The sequence below is a fragment of the Copidosoma floridanum genome, unplaced genomic scaffold (assembly GCF_036245765.1).
Source record: "Copidosoma floridanum isolate Cflo_tuat_1 unplaced genomic scaffold, Cflo_Japanese_pri ptg000030l, whole genome shotgun sequence".
NCBI classification, from domain to species: domain Eukaryota; kingdom Metazoa; phylum Arthropoda; class Insecta; order Hymenoptera; family Encyrtidae; genus Copidosoma; species Copidosoma floridanum.
The window spans coordinates 10,671,023-10,691,783 of NW_028321907.1; the positions used below are offsets into that span (position 1 = coordinate 10,671,023).

General features: G+C 37.1%; 6 protein-coding genes across 8 annotated transcripts; 1 reads left to right on the top strand and 5 right to left on the bottom strand.

The window, feature by feature from the left end:
• Positions 1-175: 175 nt before the first annotated feature.
• On the bottom strand, positions 176-2,559 carry LOC106639917 (uncharacterized). Its single transcript, XM_014353746.3, has 2 exons — positions 1,796-2,559; positions 176-1,173 (listed from the first exon to the last, which is right to left on the bottom strand). Exons 1-2 carry the CDS (start codon positions 2,328-2,330, stop codon positions 413-415), a joined length of 1,296 nt encoding a protein of 431 aa, XP_014209232.2. The 5' UTR covers positions 2,331-2,559; the 3' UTR covers positions 176-412.
• Positions 2,560-3,351: 792 nt separating this feature from the next.
• LOC106639918 (uncharacterized) lies at positions 3,352-5,287 on the bottom strand. The gene is made up of 2 exons (XM_014353748.2): positions 4,681-5,287; positions 3,352-4,191 (listed from the first exon to the last, which is right to left on the bottom strand). Exons 1-2 carry the CDS (start codon positions 5,150-5,152, stop codon positions 3,476-3,478), a joined length of 1,188 nt encoding a protein of 395 aa, XP_014209234.2. The 5' UTR covers positions 5,153-5,287; the 3' UTR covers positions 3,352-3,475.
• Positions 5,288-7,899: 2,612 nt separating this feature from the next.
• On the bottom strand, positions 7,900-10,952 carry Oscillin (glucosamine-6-phosphate isomerase Oscillin). Its single transcript, XM_089596429.1, has 6 exons — positions 10,701-10,952; positions 9,970-10,114; positions 9,619-9,903; positions 9,185-9,543; positions 8,554-8,632; positions 7,900-7,991 (listed from the first exon to the last, which is right to left on the bottom strand). The coding sequence occupies exons 2-5, from the start codon at positions 10,091-10,093 to the stop codon at positions 8,558-8,560; spliced, it is 843 nt and encodes a 280-aa protein (XP_089452555.1). The 5' UTR covers positions 10,094-10,114; positions 10,701-10,952; the 3' UTR covers positions 7,900-7,991; positions 8,554-8,557.
• A 110-nt stretch (positions 10,953-11,062) lies between these two features.
• Positions 11,063-12,905, bottom strand: LOC106636794 (uncharacterized). Its single transcript, XM_014349302.3, has 2 exons — positions 12,817-12,905; positions 11,063-12,644 (listed from the first exon to the last, which is right to left on the bottom strand). Exons 1-2 carry the CDS (start codon positions 12,837-12,839, stop codon positions 11,462-11,464), a joined length of 1,206 nt encoding a protein of 401 aa, XP_014204788.2. The 5' UTR covers positions 12,840-12,905; the 3' UTR covers positions 11,063-11,461.
• Positions 12,906-13,208: 303 nt separating this feature from the next.
• Sas-4 (spindle assembly abnormal 4) lies at positions 13,209-17,453 on the top strand. 3 transcript variants are annotated; one of them, XM_014349300.2, is made up of 6 exons: positions 13,209-13,410; positions 13,532-14,694; positions 14,791-15,002; positions 15,079-16,766; positions 16,873-17,068; positions 17,143-17,453. In XM_014349300.2, the coding sequence occupies exons 2-6, from the start codon at positions 13,554-13,556 to the stop codon at positions 17,269-17,271; spliced, it is 3,366 nt and encodes a 1,121-aa protein (XP_014204786.2). In that variant the 5' UTR covers positions 13,209-13,410; positions 13,532-13,553; the 3' UTR covers positions 17,272-17,453. The 3 variants fall into 3 exon arrangements, with proteins under 3 accessions (XP_014204786.2, XP_014204784.2, XP_014204785.2); XM_014349298.2 differs by having other exon boundaries at positions 13,532-15,002; XM_014349299.2 differs by having other exon boundaries at positions 13,532-15,002; positions 15,085-16,766.
• Positions 17,454-17,595: 142 nt separating this feature from the next.
• Positions 17,596-20,574, bottom strand: LOC106636793 (ankyrin repeat domain-containing protein 27-like). Its single transcript, XM_014349301.2, has 5 exons — positions 20,262-20,574; positions 19,326-19,431; positions 18,756-19,071; positions 18,243-18,649; positions 17,596-18,085 (listed from the first exon to the last, which is right to left on the bottom strand). The coding sequence occupies exons 1-5, from the start codon at positions 20,307-20,309 to the stop codon at positions 17,601-17,603; spliced, it is 1,362 nt and encodes a 453-aa protein (XP_014204787.2). The 5' UTR covers positions 20,310-20,574; the 3' UTR covers positions 17,596-17,600.
• Positions 20,575-20,761: the final 187 nt, after the last annotated feature.

A 20,761-nucleotide genomic window follows, 5' to 3' on the forward strand; every position in this document is an offset into this window, starting at 1 on the left:
ATGAGTGAAAAGTTTTATTACTATGATTATTAAAATACTATTACGCCGTAAAAAAACAGCTGAGGGGATTATGAAAAAAAAATAGTTTTTTTTTTTTAAATTAAAAATCTCGGTGAATCCAAGTGGACACGAACCTTTTGAGATTAATATATCTTAATACTCACGTTCCATATAATGTGCACATCGACGTGCATTGATAGTGACCTTGGATGTTTTGAGCTTCCATTCTTACGAGCGTGAGAAAAAAAAAAAAAAAAAAAAAAAAAAGAAAAAAAAAAAACAACCAATCGCAAGGCATGGCTGTTATCGCAAAAATGTCGTTAGAAAATTCAACTTCCTCATAATTATTTTCCAAAGATTTAAACATATAGGTATTAAAATACACCTCGACAATAAGGTAAACAGCGCCGCGTCACTCGCCGAGCCACCCCTTCTCCGCGTACTTGGCGACGCACCGGCGCAGCCTCTCGAGCCACAGCTCGTTGACCCTCGTGTTCATCATCCGATCCCTGATATCGCTGCTCTTGGCGTCCCTCTCCACCTCGTTAGTCATGATTTTCAGCATAAACGGACAGTGCGGGAACTCCTCGAACGCGTCGACCCTCAGCTGCGCGTCGAACCTCTCTCTCGAAAACGGCCCCGGGTCGCACTTCATCCGCGCGAGCGTCTTTACAAAGTGCTCGTGGTAAAAATCGATGAGCCCGTCGAACGCCTCGGCGTCGTTCATGACCGGCGCCTCCAAGCCGGTGGCGAGGAAGAACACGAGCTCGCGCAGGGGACTCATGAATAGGTAGTTCTGGAAGTCGACGAATTTGACGTCGGCGACGCGGCCGGTGTCCGGGTCCTTCAGAAACATGATGTTGTTGCCCCAAAAGTCGGCTTGGATGATGGTAGAGTACGGCTCGGGGGGCACTGCCGCCCACGAGGTCGCGCTACTCTGTCTCATGGCGGCTTCGAGTCGGTGTTGGTGCGTCGACATCACGGGGTCCTCGCGGAAGAGTTGCAGGACCGGTGCCATGGACTCCTCAAAGTCCACGCCGTCGATTGTCAGGCACTTGGACCGTTTTTTCATGGTGTCGAAGAAATCTGGCTTTTGGTGCTTCATTGCTATTCCGAGGCCGTGGAAGCGAGCCAAGGCTTTTAGGGCGACTCTCGCGTGCTCGAGGTCCATACCTGCAATTATTGGGTGGTGGTGATGAATACAGTATTTTTATTTTTATTATTGCATTACTCTTTTGCCAATCTCGGACGTGTTTTGCCTTTTTTTTTGGGTGATCAAACAATTTCCCTTTGTTTCGATACTACACATTTTTTAACATATTGTTTTCTTCGTTCAATTTGAGTTTTTGGAACATTAATTTTATTCTTACTATTACTATAAAATTTTGACGATCGTCTGTTATTAGCTTTCTTAATTTTTTGTCTTGTAATTATTTCATGGGGTTATTTAAGAACGAAATTTTTTTTTATCCAACACAAATATTCAATGTTCTTTTTTTTTTGTAAAATATATTAAAATAATAATTTGAAAAACGATATGTAAGTCAAAATTGTTGAAATTAAAAAGTAAGAAACAAATATACAAGCAATGTACAAAAATTAAAAAATGAAATTTAACTGATTTCATTTTATAATTATGATTAAAAAGTACATGTATGTTTACGTAATGAAATAAAAAAAGAAAAAAAAAACCATCGCTAAATATTAAATAAAATATTTATCCCCAATTACCATCTATCATTCAACAAATAAAATAAAATAAAACTAGTTTGATTTTCCAAGATATATAATATACCCTTGCGCCTATCGGTCATGTAATATCCTCGAACTTTAAGATTCTGCATGAGAATAACAGCATCGTCGTCGACCAGCACATCATCATCATCATCATCATCATCACCATCGCCGTGGCCTCCACCAGATTTCAGGTTGAACCTCGCCCCATAAAACTCCGGAAGTATGTCAAACACCTCGTCAGCCGGCACGCCGAATTCGCGCTCCAACTGCTGGTAAGCGGGCATCAGTTTCTTGTAAAAAAACGTCTCCTTCTTGAAAGTAAAGGAACTATGAAATATCAAACGCTGAAAATCCGTGGGTGGCATCATTTTGGCAACCAGATTCAACTCCTCCTTCTCCTCCTCGTTTTTCTCTGGTTTATTTCTCTTGATAACTGCGCGAACTTTGAGTATCGTGCTCCCATAATTATCTCCGGGCGGTAGAAGCGACTCCGTGCTGCATTCGAGCAAACCATCGAAGTCTAATCGCTTGCGCAACAGCGACTCAAGGTCGCGTAACTCGACCTGGAACACTTTTACCGTGGCTTCTGACATTTTTTTATTTTTTATTTTTTTGCGAATTCGACTGCTCGGAGTAGCAGAGAACGAATGACTGAAAAGGAAACTGAAAGATCTACTAGGTATAAGCGCAAATAGTATATATGTATATATGAGAGTAGGGCTGTGACGTCGTATATGTGGGCAATCGAATTTTTTCACGCAAGCAAACCACTGTGGAGAACATCAGATATACCTATTTTTACAGTCACACGTATTTGCTAATGTATATATATACATGTATATGTGTGTTGATGCGTAGATATGATAAGGCTATTATTTATCGGGAATTTTTTAATAAATTCGAGCTATCATGTGATACAGACGCATAAGCGTTACGTAAATTAATACTCAGTTTTTTAAGTATTTTCTGTGCTGTGTAAGTTGGTGATTTTTTTTTTCTACTGCAGTCTAGACTTTAACGACAGTAGCGTTCAGCGCGATGAATTGACTGTGATGATCTCAACGTGTAACGAGAAGCGATGAGTCCCTACTGCGCTATACAAATTACTGTTCTGCTGTTAAAAAAAAAAAACCTGTGTTGTTCATAAAAAGATAATTGTGATTTTTATGATCGACACATGCATGTACATTAAATCATGTGTTGAAGAAATCGATTGACAATCTTAAAATTGACTGCCGAGTTCATCTCATTGTACCGATTTTTTTTTTCCTTTTTTTTTTTTATTGAAATACATGTATATTATAAATTATCCAAAAATCCTACGTAATATTCTTAAATCTAATTTTTACTTATGCTTCCCAGGTAAATTTAGCCACCGTTTTCTTAATTGATATTACAGCACAGTGTGGACGTACAAAAAAAAAAAGTGTTGTCCATCATAAATTAAAAAAAATAATACCCAAACTTACAACTATGCCATCTATAATATAAAATACAGTCATCAATTTATTTTTCACATGATCCTCGTGCTCGAGGTCGATTGTACATCTTTCAGAAAATCGGCAATTATTTCCATACAACTAGGAACTTGAAAAAAGAAGGGCACCCTCTACATCAATGGTGAAGTTGTCGAACATACACACTTTTGAAGTAATGGGTGTGCAAAAAAAACAAAAACCACACACATTCCAATTAAACTGTTAACGATCCTATGACACCTCCACTGGGCCACTCGAAATCATATCCAGCCCTTATTCGCATAAATATCGAGTATCCTCCTCGCCCTGCGCAAGCAAGCCTCGTTCAGCCCGCTCTTTTCAAAGTTCTCGCCATCCCCGAGCTCCACGACCTTCGTCATGAGCATCACGTGAAACAGCTCGTTGGCCGCGTCGATCTTGAGCCTCCCGTGGAAGCTCTCCCCGGAGAAGAGGCTCGCGTCGCAGTGAAGCTCCCCCAGCGCGTCCGCGGCGCTCCGCCGGTAGAGTTCGAGCGCCTCGTCGAAGCCCACGATCGGCAGCTCCATGCTGCTGCAGAGGAGGAAGACGAGATCGGTAAGCGGACTGCTCAGGTAGAAGGTCTGGAAATCGACCATCTTGACATCGTCGACGCCTCGATCGTCCCGGTGGAACATGAGATTGTTCACCCAGTTGTCGCCGTGGCAGGTGCACGCCCACTCGTGTTCCGCGGCGAGGGGCGAGTAGTACGACTCGCTCAGTTGTCGGGTCTTTGTCGCGAGGACGCGGTCGACGTACGGGGCGCCTTGATCGTCCGCGCGCAGCTGCTCCATGAAGCTGTTCACGTAGGTGGACATCACGTCGTCTTTGACGGCCAGTGGGGTGCCGTACTGCTTGAGGATCGGCAGGAAATCGGGCTTTCTGTGCTTTATCGAGAGTCCAACCGCGTGGAATCGAGCCAGTGCTCGGATGGCGAGCTTCAGGTGCGACGTGTCCAAGCCTGTAATTTTTTTTTTTTCTAAACTATTTCCGTGACCAAGGAGGAATCGACAATGACATTCCAAGTGACTTGAATGCAAGAGTGGTATTCCCCATGGTTTGTGTTTCTTATTCGATCGACAAGAATTACGAGGAAAAGTATTAAGCAAAAAACGAGTGACATCGATTCATTTATAACATATATTTATAAACTTGGAGTACAGCATGGAATCATCATTGGAACATTGGTTAAAAACATTCTTCGCGTCATTTTTTTAGTCACGTCATGTTCAACCGATCCCTCCAATCGGTACGTTACGTGTATAGTTACGTTTAAAAAGCACGACAAAAAATGAAAAATCGAGACTTGCAATCAAGACATTGGTGCGATTGTTTATAAAGCCAAATATCACAGTAAAAAAAAAATAAAATACACTTTTTCATTAAAAAATAAATAAATAAATAAATAAATAAATGAAAACAGAAAGAGGACGGATGCAAAAAAACGAACCTTTGTGCCTGTCCACCATGTAGTAGCCCTTGGCTTTCAGATTCTCCAAAAAAATAACCGCGTCCTCGTCGATCTCCTTAGTGCCCGGCTCCCGCGACACCCTCGCCCCGTAAAACCTCGGCACAGCGTCGAAATCGGGCAGCAAACTCCTGTAGACCGGTATCAGAGTTTCGTACAAAAAAATCTCCTTCTTAAAGGTAAAGCCACTGTCAAAGATCTTCCGCTGAAAGTCCGTGGGTGGTAGCATTTTCGCCACCAAATCCAGGACCTCTGGATGATCCTTTCCATCCCCGTCGTCCCGACTCAATTTCACGCGTACTTTTTTTATGGTACTGCCGTAGTTGTCGCCCGTCTTGACAAAGTCATCGCTCTCGAAATCGACCACTCGGATTTCACTGCCCAGGCACCGGCGAAGCACCGATTCGGGATCGCGAAGGACGATCTCGTAGTCCTTGTGCTCGACCCACGCCATACTATACGGTACGCGCACTTTCAAGCTCGCATCAGATGATTTTCATGTATTTTTCAAGCTTCGCGGGGGGGGGGGAGCCGATCTTTCGGATGCTGTACACGTGCAGCTACTGCCAAGGACCTTGCGCAACCGTGCGCGCTTGCACTATGATCGCGAAGCACAACCGCGGCTGTGATTTATATATACGCGCGTGTATATATATATATATATAGAGGGAATCGTTGCTAATATTCGTGAGTACAAGTTATAAATATACCCGAGTTATGCGACTGATGGCGAATGATGCTGCTAATGCGGGGGTCGGATGGCCCGGGATAATTGATACATCTATACGTACAATGCAGGCATAACAACAATACCTAACGCACAGTTTTTTTTACTGTTTAATTGTGGTTTTTTTTTTTTTTTCCCTCTGAACAACCGTTGTCTGTACCATTGGGAGTTAAAATAGCGTATTTACCAGAATAACGTCTTTTATGTTGGAAAGTGGGTGGCTCGATAGGGGAAAAAATGCAGTGTGCCGTTGTAAAAACATTCGGTTGGAAAAATCAACACACCCGCACGCGTGTGCCTTTGCTCGAAGCGATAAGCATCATTGTATTGTTTCGCTTTTTGATTAAAAAATCGTTGGAATTGGATGTTAACATCCAGTGTTGAGGGTTTACTAAATGTCAAGATCAAATATTGCACAACGATAAATTTTCGTTATCATTATGAGACTCGTTCAAGCAATGTTCATTCAATACGATTTTGTACGTCTGATATCCAAAAATTACCTGATAAAAAAACTTCTACTTTTTTTTTATTCGGAAAAAATAGTCTCAAAATATGTGCAGCATAATTATCCATTGTTTGGATCGTAACAAAAATTCTTTATGAAATTTAGTATTAAAAAAAAAAAATGTTTCTACATAAATGCAGCTCTGTTTCGCCAATTGTTACTACATAATTTTTCCATCCAACATTGAGATCTTAAATCAACTGCTGTTAGATTCTTGAGAAACAACGTAAAAAAAATTCATTTTAAAAAACTTGTAACACTTTTGTTGATTAAAGCTATAATTCTAACGATTTGCAGTTATAATTTAAAAAAAAAAGTAAACGAAACAAAAAAAAAATTACTCATCGATTTTTGACAGAAAGTTAAACATAATAGTTCACTGAGTAGCGATGGAGTCCCTCAAAGTGACACGGCATCATTCGCTTGATATAACTTATTTCGAGTATAAAACGGTCAATGCGTCAAGGTCACGCTGAGATGAGGTAATCGGTATCGAGGTGTCCACTATACCATGCTCCATGTCATTGATAATGGAGGTAATGAACCTTTGACACGAACAGCACGTCGTAATAAAATGATGAGAGGAATATTGCGTAACACACCTTTTATGCGAACATTCATTCAAGTGTGCCGGAAACTTTAAACATATAGTATTAACAGTCATGTACGTATATGGTTAATTTTTTTTTTTTTTTCTTCAACTCGGCATTTCTCAAAATTTTGCAAAACAAGTACCGCAGTTGCGGTTGAAGTATACGCGTTTGCGAAATGTAGTAAATTAATTTTTGCATTGCCCGATCGGAAGTTTTACAATTTCTGTCATTTGTCTTTGCTGTTATTTTATTTTTTTCATTTTTTTTTTGCTATTAGCATATTTTGCATGAAGAATCTACATATTGTTATAATACAAATTTAATAATTTTGAAAATTTACGAGATTACACCCATTGCCTTCCAAATTTTTAATTTATCAGTTTTATTGTCCTATAAGTGTAGCGTTGAAAAATATATGTTTTACTTTGGTAAAGTAATTGTGATAATAATTATGTTCAAATAATTGTGATGAAAATTACACAAAATCGTGATGACTTGGGTAATTAATAGATAATCGTATTCATATTTACAAAGTTACTTTACTCTTTAAAGTTTGTATGATAAATTTATTAAAAATATTACGAAAATAAAAACTTATCGTGACGAATATTTGATGAAAAATTTTTTAAGACACATATTTCAGACTACAACATATTAACAGTAAAAAAAAATAAACATTTTCGTTATTAATTTCAAAATGATTAAATTTGTCAAAACTCTTCATGGACAAAAAGAAAATTTTTTTTCCCATACGAAAGAATCCACATTTTTTTTCTCAAAAAAAAAAAAAAAAAAAAAAAAAAAAAGGATTACAAAATTGTATGTTACGAAATTACGTACACGATAAAAGGAAAAATTTTGTAACTACTATAAAGGAGCGAAAACGATAATTTTTTAGTTCTAAACGATCAAGATCGGTTGAAGGTCGAGGTCGAGGGGATCCTGGATTATCACATACGCTTTGACCTTTGATACGAATACACAAATGCACACAGCGACAGACGGAAATTTTTTTTTGAACGACAAAAGTATGTATTAAAAACAAAACTTTGTGCTTATGCTTATGCAATCAAGTAATTTTTTTGTGATTAGATTTTGTAATGATAGTTTGTCCTTCAAATAAATGATAAATAATAAAATAAAAATATTTTAATAGACAAATATATGATATATTCTTCGTAAAATTATACATCAATATGCACATTGTATGTACACAATAAATTTGTAAATTAATATTGCACATAACTGCAATATCGTAAAAAATGCTCATTTAATGTATGGCAGTCAATAATCGATAACAAATACGAAATAATGAATTAAAAATCATTTACAAGAAAAAGTTTACACTATTTTTATTTTTTTTTATTTTTTTGTTTTTTTTTAATTCCTTGCGATTGGAACGTGTCGATTTATTTTAACAGTCCTTTATCTCTTCAATAAGTTTCTTGTGAACTTCTGACAAGCTCTGAAAATAATATTCGGATTATTCATATTACATTAATGTCTACGAGTTTATTTTAAAACACATTAGTTATGATAAGATTAGGGTATCATGCATGTACTTAGTTATTGTTATTTTAAAGTGCAATCATGCGGTCATGCAATAATTTCGAGTTTATGTGAGCATTAAGAATACATTCAGAGATTAGCTGAGAAGCCTTTGGTGCTGGTATGAAAAGAATATATACATTTGATCGTCGTTTGTTAGAAATGATTAACGAAAAATTTTTATTAATCACAATGTAAAAATAAGTGAATGATTAACCATTGAAAGTTTTGATGAGAAAAAAAAACGCTATAAATGGATTATCATCTTATTTCATGATAAAATTCATATTTTGTGAAACAAATTTCAAATTTTTTAAAATGCAATGAGTCAACATATAAATGAAAATCCAAAAATTTAAAGACAAAAAATAAACATGTCATAAAAAAATATTAACGTCGAATAATTATATAAAAATAAATAAATAAAAAAAAAAAAAACATTTTAATCACTCTTTATTCATTAATATAAAACTATGTACCGGATCACACGTCTTTCTGAGGACATGTTATAGGTTCGACGTCCTCTTCGATCAACTTTTGATGGATAGCACTGAGAGCCTAGACATTGCAAAAGTTATTTGCAGGAGATATTTTAAGAAATACAAAAAAAAAGGAGAGAAGTTAATAATCTAAGGAAATTACCCCTCCACAGTAGCCTTTTTCCATAGAAATCAACCTAGTTTATAAGTATTTACCAGAGCAATAAGTGTAATTTTTTCCCGGGCATAAAATGATTTATTAGGATATAAAAATTGTTTTATGGATACGATTAGATTTTAAGGGTAGAGCTCCTAGAATTTTATAGTTTATAACTTGAAAAATTTCACAAAAGGATAATACTATTTAATCATTATTAATCATTACTAAAAGAATAATGGAATTTTTGAAAAAAAAATGTGTTAAAGACGGTTGGACTTACGAAGAGCAGAAAAAAATGTTAAGTTTAAATGTAATGAAACCGAAATGAACTTAAGTATAAAAAAATGGTAAGAGTTTCTGTGACACACTTTTTGCTCTGCTATTAAAATCTAACGGTCGTTCCTAATATATGTAAGGGCGTAACTCTTTGCACGTGAATTTGACAACTAATATTTAATATTTATAAAATACCTTAAAGTACTTGACAGTTTTCACTCTCAACTCGAGAGTGGCGTCCTCATCACAGATAATAATAGTCCGTGGATGCTGCTGGAAGGCAGATACAGTCCACATGTGATTAATACCCTCCTCTATCGCCTTGTAGAGAGCAAAGGCCTTGTGGGAGCCGGTAATGAGTATCATGACCTCCTTGGCGTCCATGACAGTACCGACACCGACGGTCAACGCCCGCTTTGGAACCTTTTTTATGTCATTGTTGAAGAATCTTGCGTTGGCCTCTATGGTTTCTTGGGCCAAGGTTTTTACTCGCGTTCTCGACGCCAATGACGAGCCAGGCTCGTTGAAGGCTATGTGCCCATCAGGTCCAATACCTTCGATTTTTCATGTAAATAAAATAATCCACGGTCGATTTAATGGTTTTGAAATGCATTGAGATTCATCATCACCTCCAATGAAAAGTTCTATTCCTCCAGCTTCGCGTATTTTTCTTTCAAATTCATTGCACTCGTGCTCCAAGTCTGGGGCATTGCCATCAAGAATGTGTGCGTTTTCAGGACCAATGTCGATGTGCTTGAAAAAGTTGTTGTACATGTAATAATGGTAGGATTCTGAATGACCCCTCGGCAGGTGAACGTATTCGTCCATATTGAAAGTTTTTACATATTTGAAGGACAGTTTTCCAGCTTGGTAGTATTCTATCAACTTTTTGTACATCCCAAGTGGAGTGCCACCTATAAAATAAAAATATTCAACACAATCTGCCTAGCATGGAATACTTTGGATGAATATTAACTTACCTGTTGGTAATCCAAGGACAAAATATTTATCTTCGTTTGGCTGAAAGCTCTTTATCCTCTTCATAACATATTTCGCTGACCATTCAGCAACATTATCAGCATCGTCGCAGATAATCAGACGCATGATTCTTTTTGTTTGAGAAAACTGTTGAGAAAGTTAACACCACTGATTATTTTTAACAACTGGTGTAAACAAACGCAATGATACAATGGACACAGCCTTTCTTGGAACTATTGAGGGTAAAATGTAATACAACTTGTTGAACTTTACATCAAACCAACATAATTCTTATTATTGTCGAGAAAGTCCGTTGATTTATAAAAAATTACATAATAATTATGCTCCTGTTTTCTAATATTCGCTTATATATTGATGTAGTTTAATTAATTTTTAAAATTCATAATACCACAAATAACATTTTTTTTCTTTTATATTACTGTTGTAAGTGTTCACCAAAATAAGGTCAATTAAAAACCATTTGAGATAAAATACATTTCAAAGAGTTATGAGTTGGATGAAATAAAAAAAAACTCTGTAGGTATATACAGATGGTATGGCCTGACAAAAAACTGAACAGAACACTCATGCACCTCTCATTGACCTTCAAAAAAGAGCTCGTATCAAAATCAATATTAAATAATCTTAGAGTTTTTCAAAATAAACAATTTAACGATGCGAGTGACGGGGAAAAAAAATTCTGAATAATTTTATTTAATTCACGTTCACTTACTGTTATATCTGTCAAGAAGAGATGATAGAAAAAAAAGCCGCACGATCGAACAAAAGAGGAGAGCGACGAGCAAAAGGCGTCGACGCCGAGTAGAGTGGTGTACGATTAAGTAAACTGCCGCAACAAAGCAAAGGGAAAGAAATGGAACGAGCAACCACAAAAAACTGAGAGCAAGCCAGCCACCGCTTGTTGCTGTAGACGCCTGACGCCGGCAACTTTATCTTTTCCTATATGGATACGTCGTACGGGTACTAGACGAGTGTGGGGGAAAAAGACGGCTCGTGAACACACCACAGCTTCAACTGCATAAAATTATTGATGTATTTTTATCGTTGAAAAAACATTTTTTTTTTGCTCGCAAAAAGAGCCAACAGACAAGATAATGACGCCAACTGGATAACTTGTGAATTTATGCGTGTGTGTCAGTGTTACAGGGGCGTATTTTAATTATATGCATTCGTTATAGAAGACCTCGTCGTCACTTATTAAGTGTCCATTCAATGCCTTTTGTTCTTAGTAGCGCGAAGAGATTATTTACAAATTTAAAACATGTACACAGAATCACTATCTTCTACGCGTTTTTATCTTCTTGTTGCAATGAATCGCTATATAGTTGCTCCTTTTTAATGTTTACTTTAAGAAATTGAATAAATTAAAAGAAAGTTTTTTGTACGAAAATAATTGTTATATTTACATTACCGTTAAATTAAAAATTAAAAATGCTAAATTTTCCAATTACAATTGTCCAACTAATTTATGTACTAGGATCCAGCTAACCGCTGCTGTTTTCTGGTGAGATACCTCTGCAGAGCAGCCTCAAAAGTAGGCCCAACAGTTCTCTTTACCCATATATTTACTTTCCTCTGTACTTCTGGTTTGGACTTCTTTTTTTCTTTATCTTCAACGTCCTTTGAAATGTTATTTTTTACTTTTTCCTCGGATATCTTTTTACTTTGTTTTTCAGTTTTATCAACCACAGGAGATTTCTTTGCTTCTTGTGCTTTATTTTCCTCGGATCTATCAGACAGTTTTTGCTTCTTAGCAGGTGCAACAATTTCTGATTTTGGTTTCTCTTCAGGTTTTTCTTTCTCTTTAGTAGAGCCTTCTGTTGTCTCGTTTTCACATTCAGGCTCAGATTCAGACTCTGATGCTGACTGTTCTTGAGCTCTTTTCCTGTACTGCCTGTTTAATTTAGCCTTAGCCAGTGCAGACTTTTTGGTAATTTTTTTCTTCTCCTCATCTTCCGATTCATCACTTTCCTTGGACTCAGAATCTGATGGAATAGGATCATCTTTATCAAGGTCAAGGTGAAGCTCTTGTCTGTTTTCATTCTTATCACTAGTTTTCTTAACTTCAGGAACTATTCCCAAATCAGCTTTGTTCTTTTCCACGGTCTGCCTGTACAGATGTCTGTAAAATCCAGATATGTCTTTCTGTTTAGTTACATCGGTTATGGCTTCCAGCCTATCTTTATTGGCTTGCTCCTCTTCAAACTGTTTCATTTCTTCCAACTTGGCTTTGTAACTGGAAGTTACAAATCTCTCCTTATCAGGGAACATAGCATCTTCAGCTTCAATCTCCTTCTGAATCATCCTATCCTTCCGTAACTCCTGCTCTTTCTTTCTCAACTCTGCACTTCTCAACAAATTATCTATATATTTAGACTTTCTTTCAACTTTCTTGGAAGCATTTATTTCTTCCTCTTTGGTGCGCTCCATCTCATCATAAACTTCATCGTACTGGAATACTGTTGGATCTTCTTTGAGTGCCTTTTGCAAGCTTATCTGTGTCTGTTTTTTGGACTTATTCTTCTCATGCTCAGCTTTCAGAGCTTTTTTTACCCAGTCAGTTCCCTCATCTTCTTCGGAATCGTCGTTGTTGCCAAAAATATTTCCAATTTTTGGTGCAGACAACTGCTTCTTATTCGTTAATATAAGTCCATACCTAAAATGATGTTTAATTTTAATCGAATTTTAACGATATTGACATCACTGTATCAATACCAAATTTTGTAGTTAGTTTATAGTTTTATAGTTCTACACATAGATCGTAGACAATGTTTAGTAAGCATACGTTTTTTAAATTTATGAATCACTGATAATATTTTCATACTTACTGTTGTGGTTGACTGTTTGCCATGTTTTATTTGTTGCAATAACGTAATTCTTGGTTGAAGTAAAAAAAAAAAAAAAACAACTTTCCCGTATTAGTATTACAGCTTTTACAGCTTTTAAATGCAGGTTATGTTGTTATTGTTAAATTTGCTATTTGCCAAAATAAAGTAGGTCAAGAAAGTGTTCTCTTTACCGGCCAACGATTGTTATCAGCTGCCGACTCAGATTTCGTCTATATCGATCGATGATGACTATGAACAGCATATGATAAAACAATTTCATCCTTATCAACATATCAATCGATAAACTATGCTTCGAAAATAAAACGGACAGCCAACAGCGTAACGGTCAGTTCGTATATAATAATATTGTACCTATACTCTGGTTTGTTTTGCTTTTTAGCGCTAACCGAAGCCGATTTTGTGATCTGCCTTTTATTTGAGGTTCAAGATTTGCAAGCGCCGTTTTAATAAAAAATAACAATTTTTTGATATTCACTTTTGATTTAAAAAATCGCGTCAATGCTTATTAACGGCTTGATTTCATATTCAGTACGATGTGAAGTTTTCTTGCTTTTGGAGGAACTGTCGCACCAGGTAAAAACAAAACTTGATCCGCTTTTTATAAATTTTCCCTTTGTAAGCATATCGCGTTTTTAACTGTAAAGTACTAAATCCGAGTATTATCATGGCACGACAGTCATTTGTTGTTTTACAGTGTTTTAGGTGAAAAAGTTGAAATGTCACTCGAGGCCAACATAGTTGAGCAGCTTCAGGAGCTTAGAAAGTGGCAGCAACAACAGCAGGAGGAGTTGATGCGTAGGCAGAAAGAGCAAATACAACAGCTTAGTTGCGAGCAGACTCGCGTGTACGAAGCTTTGAGCTCGAGCATCGATGATGAACAGTCGCTGAAGGAATTGATTCAAAGCCACAAGAAGAAAAACGGAGTTGAGGAGGTGGTGGAGTCAAATTTGATTGATCTTGACACTCCTGACGACGAAGACGACGAAAACGAGTGTAACGCAACTGAAAAATCTCAAGATTCATCTCACATAGATTTGCTTCATGACACAGATTATGATGAGGATTCTATCTCTGAAACGCCAAGGGGACAGCTCGCTATTGAATGCAATAATGATAGCTTAATGCCTAGTAGAAGTTACAATAGTTCGTTCAGTCTTTACACGAGTACCGATTTAATCCCAGAAGACATGCGATCGCTTTGTTCTGATAAGTCCCAAAGGTCTATCCTCATTGATGATTTACCAGTGCCGTCTCCTAAAAAAGACTTCAGCACATTGCTAGAGGAAAAATTGAGGGATTCCGAGGCTGTGAAATTTGATAATGCAGCCAAGTCCGTAGTTAAGAGACCGTTTTTAAAGAAAGGACAAGGTCTTGCTAGGTTCAGGCCCAAACCAAAAAGTAATGATAATAAGACATGTCCAGCAAGATCCAGAAGTGTCTCATTTTCTTCTGCTACTCAGTCCAGTGCCTCCAAGTCTTCCAAGTCAGAAAATAACGGAAGATGCAGTTCTGTGCCTAAAATAAAAAAACATGATACAAAGAAAAGTTTTCACTCAGCAAATGTACAAAAAAACGTTTTATCCTCGAAATCTGGTGCTAGAAAATCTATTTCACCCTTGTTACCTCAAAAACTTAATTTCAAAAATGTTCCTCTACCTCAAAGAAAAGTTGACAATAGAATAAGCAATGCTCAACAATCACGGAAAACCATACTTGACAAAAAGAAGCCTCCAGTAATTACACTTGATGTTAGTAATTCTGACCTTGAAGGTAAGACCAAAAAAGAATTGGAGGAAGTCAGAATATTTGAACTGTTGGAAGACAAAGCGGAAAACTCAAGTTTCTGCTCAACATCAAGTACAGTTATAGCTTTTATGCAGCAGTCAACACCTTTGAAGCAAAAAGCTCTTTTACACAGTGCAACTAAACATCAAATTTCTCTTAACAATGTAGGTGATCAGACCCTTGAGGAAATCGTTAGTAATACCGAATCCAATAATCTGGTGGCACCAATGGTACAAAATAACAACAATGATCAACATATTTCTCAATGGGAAGTAATGTCGATGATGAAAAATAACAAAAGCGGCAACAAGACTGTGCTTCCTTACGGAACTGACATTGATATGCATTATGATAAAAATTCTAATCAAGAATCAAATCTGGTAAATATACTTTTTTTTTTTTTTTTAAGTATAAAATTCATTTTTTTTAAATACGAAGAATAAGACAAAAAATTAGTTTCAGGATCAAAATAACGCAAGCCTTCACGTTAGGTTTGCTGAATACAACGAGTACAAAACCTTGTCTGACTCATCTAGTGTTTCGAGCGAGTCGGGCTCTGTTCGCGATTATAACACTCATGGAGTGTGGTCGGATCATTCAGGAACTCCAGACACGTCAGACATAGAAAGTATACCACAAAAATTAAAAGCCATTGGTTTATGTAACAATGGCAAAGCTTGTAATTCTTTTTCGTGCATGGCTAAAGAAACGGAGGACAGCGAATATGAAGATGAAGAGTCCCAAAACCCTTACAATCAAGAAAATGGTAAAGAAAGCAGAGATTGCACTGAGGACGATTACGAGGATGATGCGGAATCAAAAAATGACACAATTACAAGTGTTGACACTGTTATAGAAAAAGATGAAGGTAAATCGCTTTTTAAATCAGAACTCGTGAGGAAGCGTCTTTTGGAGTTGGAACACGAGATCGAAGTTTTTCGAAAGGAGAGTGCGGCACTAATCAATTTGAAACAAAAACTGCAAGAAGAGCGCACACAGTTGCACGAGGAACGTATCAAAATGCAGAGATTTATGAAAGAGAAAGAGACAACATTGGAAGCAGAAAAAAGAAGAACTGAGAGCAATCTAATGGATGAAAAGAAGCGTTTAGCTCGGGAAAAAGCAGCGCTGGAGAATAGAATGAAAGACGCGTATGAAAAAGCGCTGAAATGCAAGCAGGAACGCCATGAAATTCAAGTATTACGTGAACAAGTGGAAGAACTGAGGGAAGAATCTGAACAGAAAGAGAGCAAATGGTCGGCCATGGCTGCACGTCAACGCTGTCAGATCCGCGTATTACAGTCTGAAAACACTAAACTCAAGCAGGAAATAGAGCAGCTTCTTCAAAAACAGAAGGAAAGGCTGAAGAGAGCCGTAAATTCGAACACAAGAGCTATTCATCAAATCGGCAAGTCCTTGGCTGACCGTAAAAAAGTGTCGCCAGATAAAAATGAAGAACCCAGTCAAGAGGACAAATCAAAAAAGGCACCTTACGTCACCAATGTAAATTACGATTTGGATTTGGATATTATGGAAGAAAAGCCACGGGAAGTGAAAAAAGTGAAAATTCCAAAAACATTAGAAAGCATCGCGCGAACACGAAATTTGTATGAAATGTTATTAAGGGATGCGACCGAAGATTTTAGAGAAACTCAAATTGGCGAAAAACCCTTTCTTAACCAGATGCATGATATTCAAAAGCCGAGAGAAGAGGAAAAAGAAGAAGAAGAAAATGATGATGATGATAATGAAGACACACAAAACGAAGCTCGTTTCAACAAAGAGGGTCCAGTGGATCGTGAAGAAACATCTGACGAAGGGTGTGCTGTTGATGTTGAGTCACAAGAACAAGTACAGTCGAATGGCCATAAAACGAATTGGAAAACCAGAACTGATCAGCCTAAGCCTGCTATGAATAAGCAAGCAGTCAGAGAAATCCGCCATTCAGATGGTCGAATGGAATTGTGGTATCCAAATGGTAACGTGAAGAAAGTTTTTCCGGATAAGGGTCTTACAAAGATGATCTATTACAATGGTGACGTGCGTGAGACTAACCAGGATGGAGTTGTGAAATATTTTTACGCTGTTTCTAGAACGTGGCATACAACGATGCCGGATGGCCTTGAGATTTTAGAGTTTCCCGAGTAAGAATTGTTTAAAAAAAAATTTTTTTTTAAACATTTTTTTTTAAACACGCTAGTATTGATTTATTAAATATGATGAAAAAAAAAAAAAAAAAAAAAATTTCAGTGGTCAAGTGGAACGAAAATCAAAGGACGGCACCCTTGAGATCACCTTTGCGGACGGTTCAGTCAGGATTGTTCAAGCAGATGGTACAGACAAATGGGCCATGAAAGATGGAACTATTGCTGAGACTACAGCGGATGGAGATAGGATTCTTACATTACCGAACGGGCAGAGGGAAATCCATACAAAAGACCATAAGGTAACTTTTATCATTTGAAAATTTATAATAACAATTCAAAAACGTTGAAAATAAAATATATATATATATTACAGAGACGAGAGTATCCTGATGGCACTGTGAAACTCTTGTATGCCGACGGCACTCAGGAAACACGATACGCTAGTGGCCGAATCCGATTGAAAGATAAAGATGGTAATCTCCTAATGGATACTCACCAGTAACGTTGCTCATAGTATTTTAAATAACAGTAAGATATTAAGACTGATAGTATTAACTGAGCTGTACGTTTTAATGTTTCTTTTTGAACCATTTTTCACGCGAAAAAACCTTTCTTAACTGTAACACAATGATGTCAATGTGTCAAGTAGAGTAATTTTATAATTTTTGTACGAAACCGTGAAATGAAAGGCATTATTTAACTAAGATTAGCCGTCTAATTATTTTATGAAATTAGATTTAAGTATACAAACTACAATCACAAACACAACAAATTCATTTTTTTTTTTTTATGTACATATATACAAAATATAAACGAAAGTCGAAGGGCATGTTATGTTTGCGCACACTCCTCAAACGTCGTGGCCAAATCTTGTAACTGTCTGTCAACCGGCGTCTTGACCTCATTCATTTTCACTGTGTCCGAGAAATCGGTTGTTTTCAACTCACTTTTCACTTTATCACTGCATACAGACAAATCACTTGGATTTATGTCATTGAGCAGCGTAAGAGCCGCTTTGAAAGTCACTATAGTGTACGAGTATTCATCATGTGGTGACACGCACCAAATGAAATTTTCCAAATAGTAGAGATCGGTGTAGAGTCGCTCGCAGTGACACTTGATTACGACGAAGAGTAGCAGGGGGATGAGATCTTCCGTGTCCAAGCTGCTGGGGCTGGCTTTGTCCTCGTCGTTGTATAGGTCAGTTTTCGATTCTACATCGGCTAGGGCACCTTTTATCTCGGCAACTATAAAGTCAATCGTACTTTTTAGGCACAGCAACTTTTCCAGTGGCCCTCTGTAGCTCGCAAAAGTAGCTGAAAAAAAGTTTTATCCTGTATCACTATCGTTACGCTTGCGTATATTAATAATTTTTCCGCTGAGCAATACTTCAGAAAACCGTACAACTATGAGATCCAAGAGGCGTTTCGAATGAATGGACAAAAAAACTCGAGGATAAAAACAATGGATTACCTAGTTCCACTATGGCAGCAGGCAAAGGAATAGCCAGGGACTTCTTAACTCCAAGCTGATCCGTCGTGACGCCAACTTTGATCAATTGGCAAATTTTATTCTTCAGCGCTAAATCCTTCTCCTTGAATGTAAAGCTCAGCAACGAGTACAAGCTCTCGTGCAGTAGGTGCATTACGAATATCTCGAGGGAGAAGCTCAACAGCTTCTGAAACCTCGCGTCCCTCTGGACGTCCAGGCTCTGTTTGCGTATTGTGCTTGCCCAGTAATCCAGATACAGCTTGTGTAGCCTCTGTTTTAATTTATCCACGGAACTGTTGCGATTTATCTCGATCATCTCTACTTCAGTCACCAAATCGTCGAGCGAGCATGTCTTGTCCTCCGGTAGCTCCTTCAGAAATTCTAGGGCTCTAAAGAAAAAAAAAAAAAAAAAAAAAAAAAAAAGAAAAAAAAGAAAACACCTTTTTGAATAAAATTGAGATTGAATTGCATAAACTAAAGAAACATTCGACATACTCCTTGTATGAGGTGATGTTTCTATTGAGATTAAACTTGTGCGATTGGCATATCTGGGCTATCCTGTACTTTCGATGAATCGGTTCATCGACTATGATAATATTGTAAAGTTGGAATTCCTTGTTGTAGCCCTTCTCCGTTGACAAGATGTTAACCCTGTACTCGTCGTTATTGTTATCATCACCGTCGTCATTGTTGATCAGCTTAATCGTATTATTTTCGATTTCGTAAACGTGCGATTCAGCTGCGTCGGTGGAAACAAAGCAGGAACGTATTTTCGAATCGCCACGGCCTATTGGTTTCAAAACGTGGTCATCTAAAAAGAATTCACAACAATCTTTGGGTTCAAGCACATACTTGTGTCGCATCAAGAAGATATAATAGGCACGTATGCATACTTCCACGAACTGTGATATGGATAAAAAAAAAAGTCTTATCAACATGCTACAGCGTAAGGTGAGAACCGAGAAGGTGTACGTAATAATTGATGAGTATAAAATACAATATACATGTATAGAGTATCGGAAAAATATTTAAAGGTATTATAAAGACGTTCGGATTGAAGCTTACCAATGAATTCTTTCGTAATGGAAACTTCGCGCAAGGAATGCCCGGATGGTACGCATATCGTCCAGCATTTCGATACCGCATGGTCGTACTTTTTTTTATAGTCATTCTGGAAAAAGAATTTTGCGCGTTTATTATTTTTCTCCTTTTTTGAAAGTATTATTTGTAATATTTAAAATAAATCCTTTCAAGTACGAATTATAGTAGGAGGGATGTACACACACATATTATATAAAAGGCTCCTCCAAAACAACAATTCATACTTAAAACGTAATTATTTATAAATCGGTAAATCTACGATCGTTTTTGAGAAACAGGAAAAAAATACACATTAAATGTGAAGCGAGATTGAATATTTAAAAATCGAAAAGTACAAAATTTTTCCATAGGCAATGAATGTGTACTTAATATGCTATATGCCGTTGAAGATAAGAGAATGTAATGGGTGCGTATCCATAAAAATCGGAATGCCCGGAAGCACTATTTGACTGTCGCGCGTTTTAGAAATAACACGATAAACGTATGAATGCAGAGAAAAAATAAAGAGCGTGTAGAGCATATGCAGAACCTTGGAATGAGAAAAGAATAACAACTCGAATACAAGATCGAAGAGGAAACGAAGTCTATAAATCAATCGGATTGTCGTTAAAATAACGACAGTTCAGAACTAATCCGTTAGTCGTACTGTTGACAATATATATAAATATGTATGTATATAAATTTTGAAAAATGTGATTAATTCCAATTAACACCGCGTTATCGGGTCTTTCCCAAGTGTAAGTTGCGGCTTATCGCTTTTTTCTAAACGATACCCGTACATTTTTTCTCTGAGCTACAATCTATACAATTGCGCTTTCGTGTGTGTACATTAATAAACTCTTACCAACGATATAACGATAAGCAATTTAAAAAAAAAAAAAACAAAAAAAAAAAACTCACCTGGAGCAGTAGATAAAAAACGTTGTTTACCAGCTCGTCCAGGTCCATGATGTAAAATTTTTTTTACCCTCTTCACCTATCGAATTCACATTATTGCACTTACACGAGAATGAAGAAAATTAAAAATAACACTTACACACACGACAAGCAATGCAATTGCACGCATGCACTCGCGATCGCAGTTTTAATTGACTCAAGCCCGGTGTAAAAGGTAAAAAATTAAATCAAACGTGCAGCAGATCGAGACCTTGCAGAGTCGCGCAACTGATATGCCGATTCAATTTTTCCCACTACCTACTAACTCCTCTGTAGACGGTCGGTAGGTGAATGATGTGTGTGCATGAGACGCACATTCTTCGTGTCTACCTTGTGTGATTTTCCCTCTTTTTTTTTTTTGTTTGTTTTTTTTTTTTTTTTTGTTTATCATCTAAAAAAACTCACCTGCGAAAGAGAGAGGGAACTCTTTAATGATTATCACAGCTGAACCACCTATTATAAAA

Bases quoted from the DNA above. Each gene is read 5' to 3' on its own strand.
- LOC106636794 (XM_014349302.3), bottom strand. From the start codon at position 12,839: ATGGCAAACAGTCAACCACAACA. The intron at 12,645-12,816 runs GTAAGTATGAAA...ACATCATTTTAG, and splicing joins GCAAACAGTCAACCACAACA to GTATGGACTTATATTAACGA.
- LOC106639917 (XM_014353746.3), bottom strand. From the start codon at position 2,330: ATGTCAGAAGCCACGGTAAAAGTGTTCCAGGTCGAGTTACGCGACCTT. The intron at 1,174-1,795 runs GTATATTATATA...CAATAATTGCAG, and splicing joins CATGACCGATAGGCGCAAGG to GTATGGACCTCGAGCACGCG.
- LOC106636793 (XM_014349301.2), bottom strand. From the start codon at position 20,309: ATGGACCTGGACGAGCTGGTAAACAACGTTTTTTATCTACTGCTCCAG. The intron at 19,432-20,261 runs GTGAGTTTTTTT...TTCTTTTTCCAG, and splicing joins TTTTTTATCTACTGCTCCAG to AATGACTATAAAAAAAAGTA. The intron at 19,072-19,325 runs GTAAGCTTCAAT...AATTCTTTTTAG, and splicing joins CATTACGAAAGAATTCATTG to ATGACCACGTTTTGAAACCA.
- LOC106639918 (XM_014353748.2), bottom strand. From the start codon at position 5,152: ATGGCGTGGGTCGAGCACAAGGACTACGAGATCGTCCTTCGCGATCCC. The intron at 4,192-4,680 runs GTTCGTTTTTTT...AAAAAATTACAG, and splicing joins CATGGTGGACAGGCACAAAG to GCTTGGACACGTCGCACCTG.
- Oscillin (XM_089596429.1), bottom strand. From the start codon at position 10,093: ATGCGTCTGATTATCTGCGACGATGCTGATAATGTTGCTGAATGGTCA. The intron at 9,544-9,618 runs GTGATGATGAAT...GAAAAATCGAAG, and splicing joins AATAGAACTTTTCATTGGAG to GTATTGGACCTGATGGGCAC. The intron at 8,633-9,184 runs GTATTTTATAAA...TGCAATGTCTAG, and splicing joins AAACTGTCAAGTACTTTAAG to GCTCTCAGTGCTATCCATCA.
- Sas-4 (XM_014349298.2), top strand. From the start codon at position 13,554: ATGTCACTCGAGGCCAACATAGTTGAGCAGCTTCAGGAGCTTAGAAAG. The intron at 15,003-15,078 runs GTAAATATACTT...ACAAAAAATTAG, and splicing joins CTAATCAAGAATCAAATCTG to TTTCAGGATCAAAATAACGC. The intron at 16,767-16,872 runs GTAAGAATTGTT...AAAAAATTTCAG, and splicing joins GAGATTTTAGAGTTTCCCGA to TGGTCAAGTGGAACGAAAAT.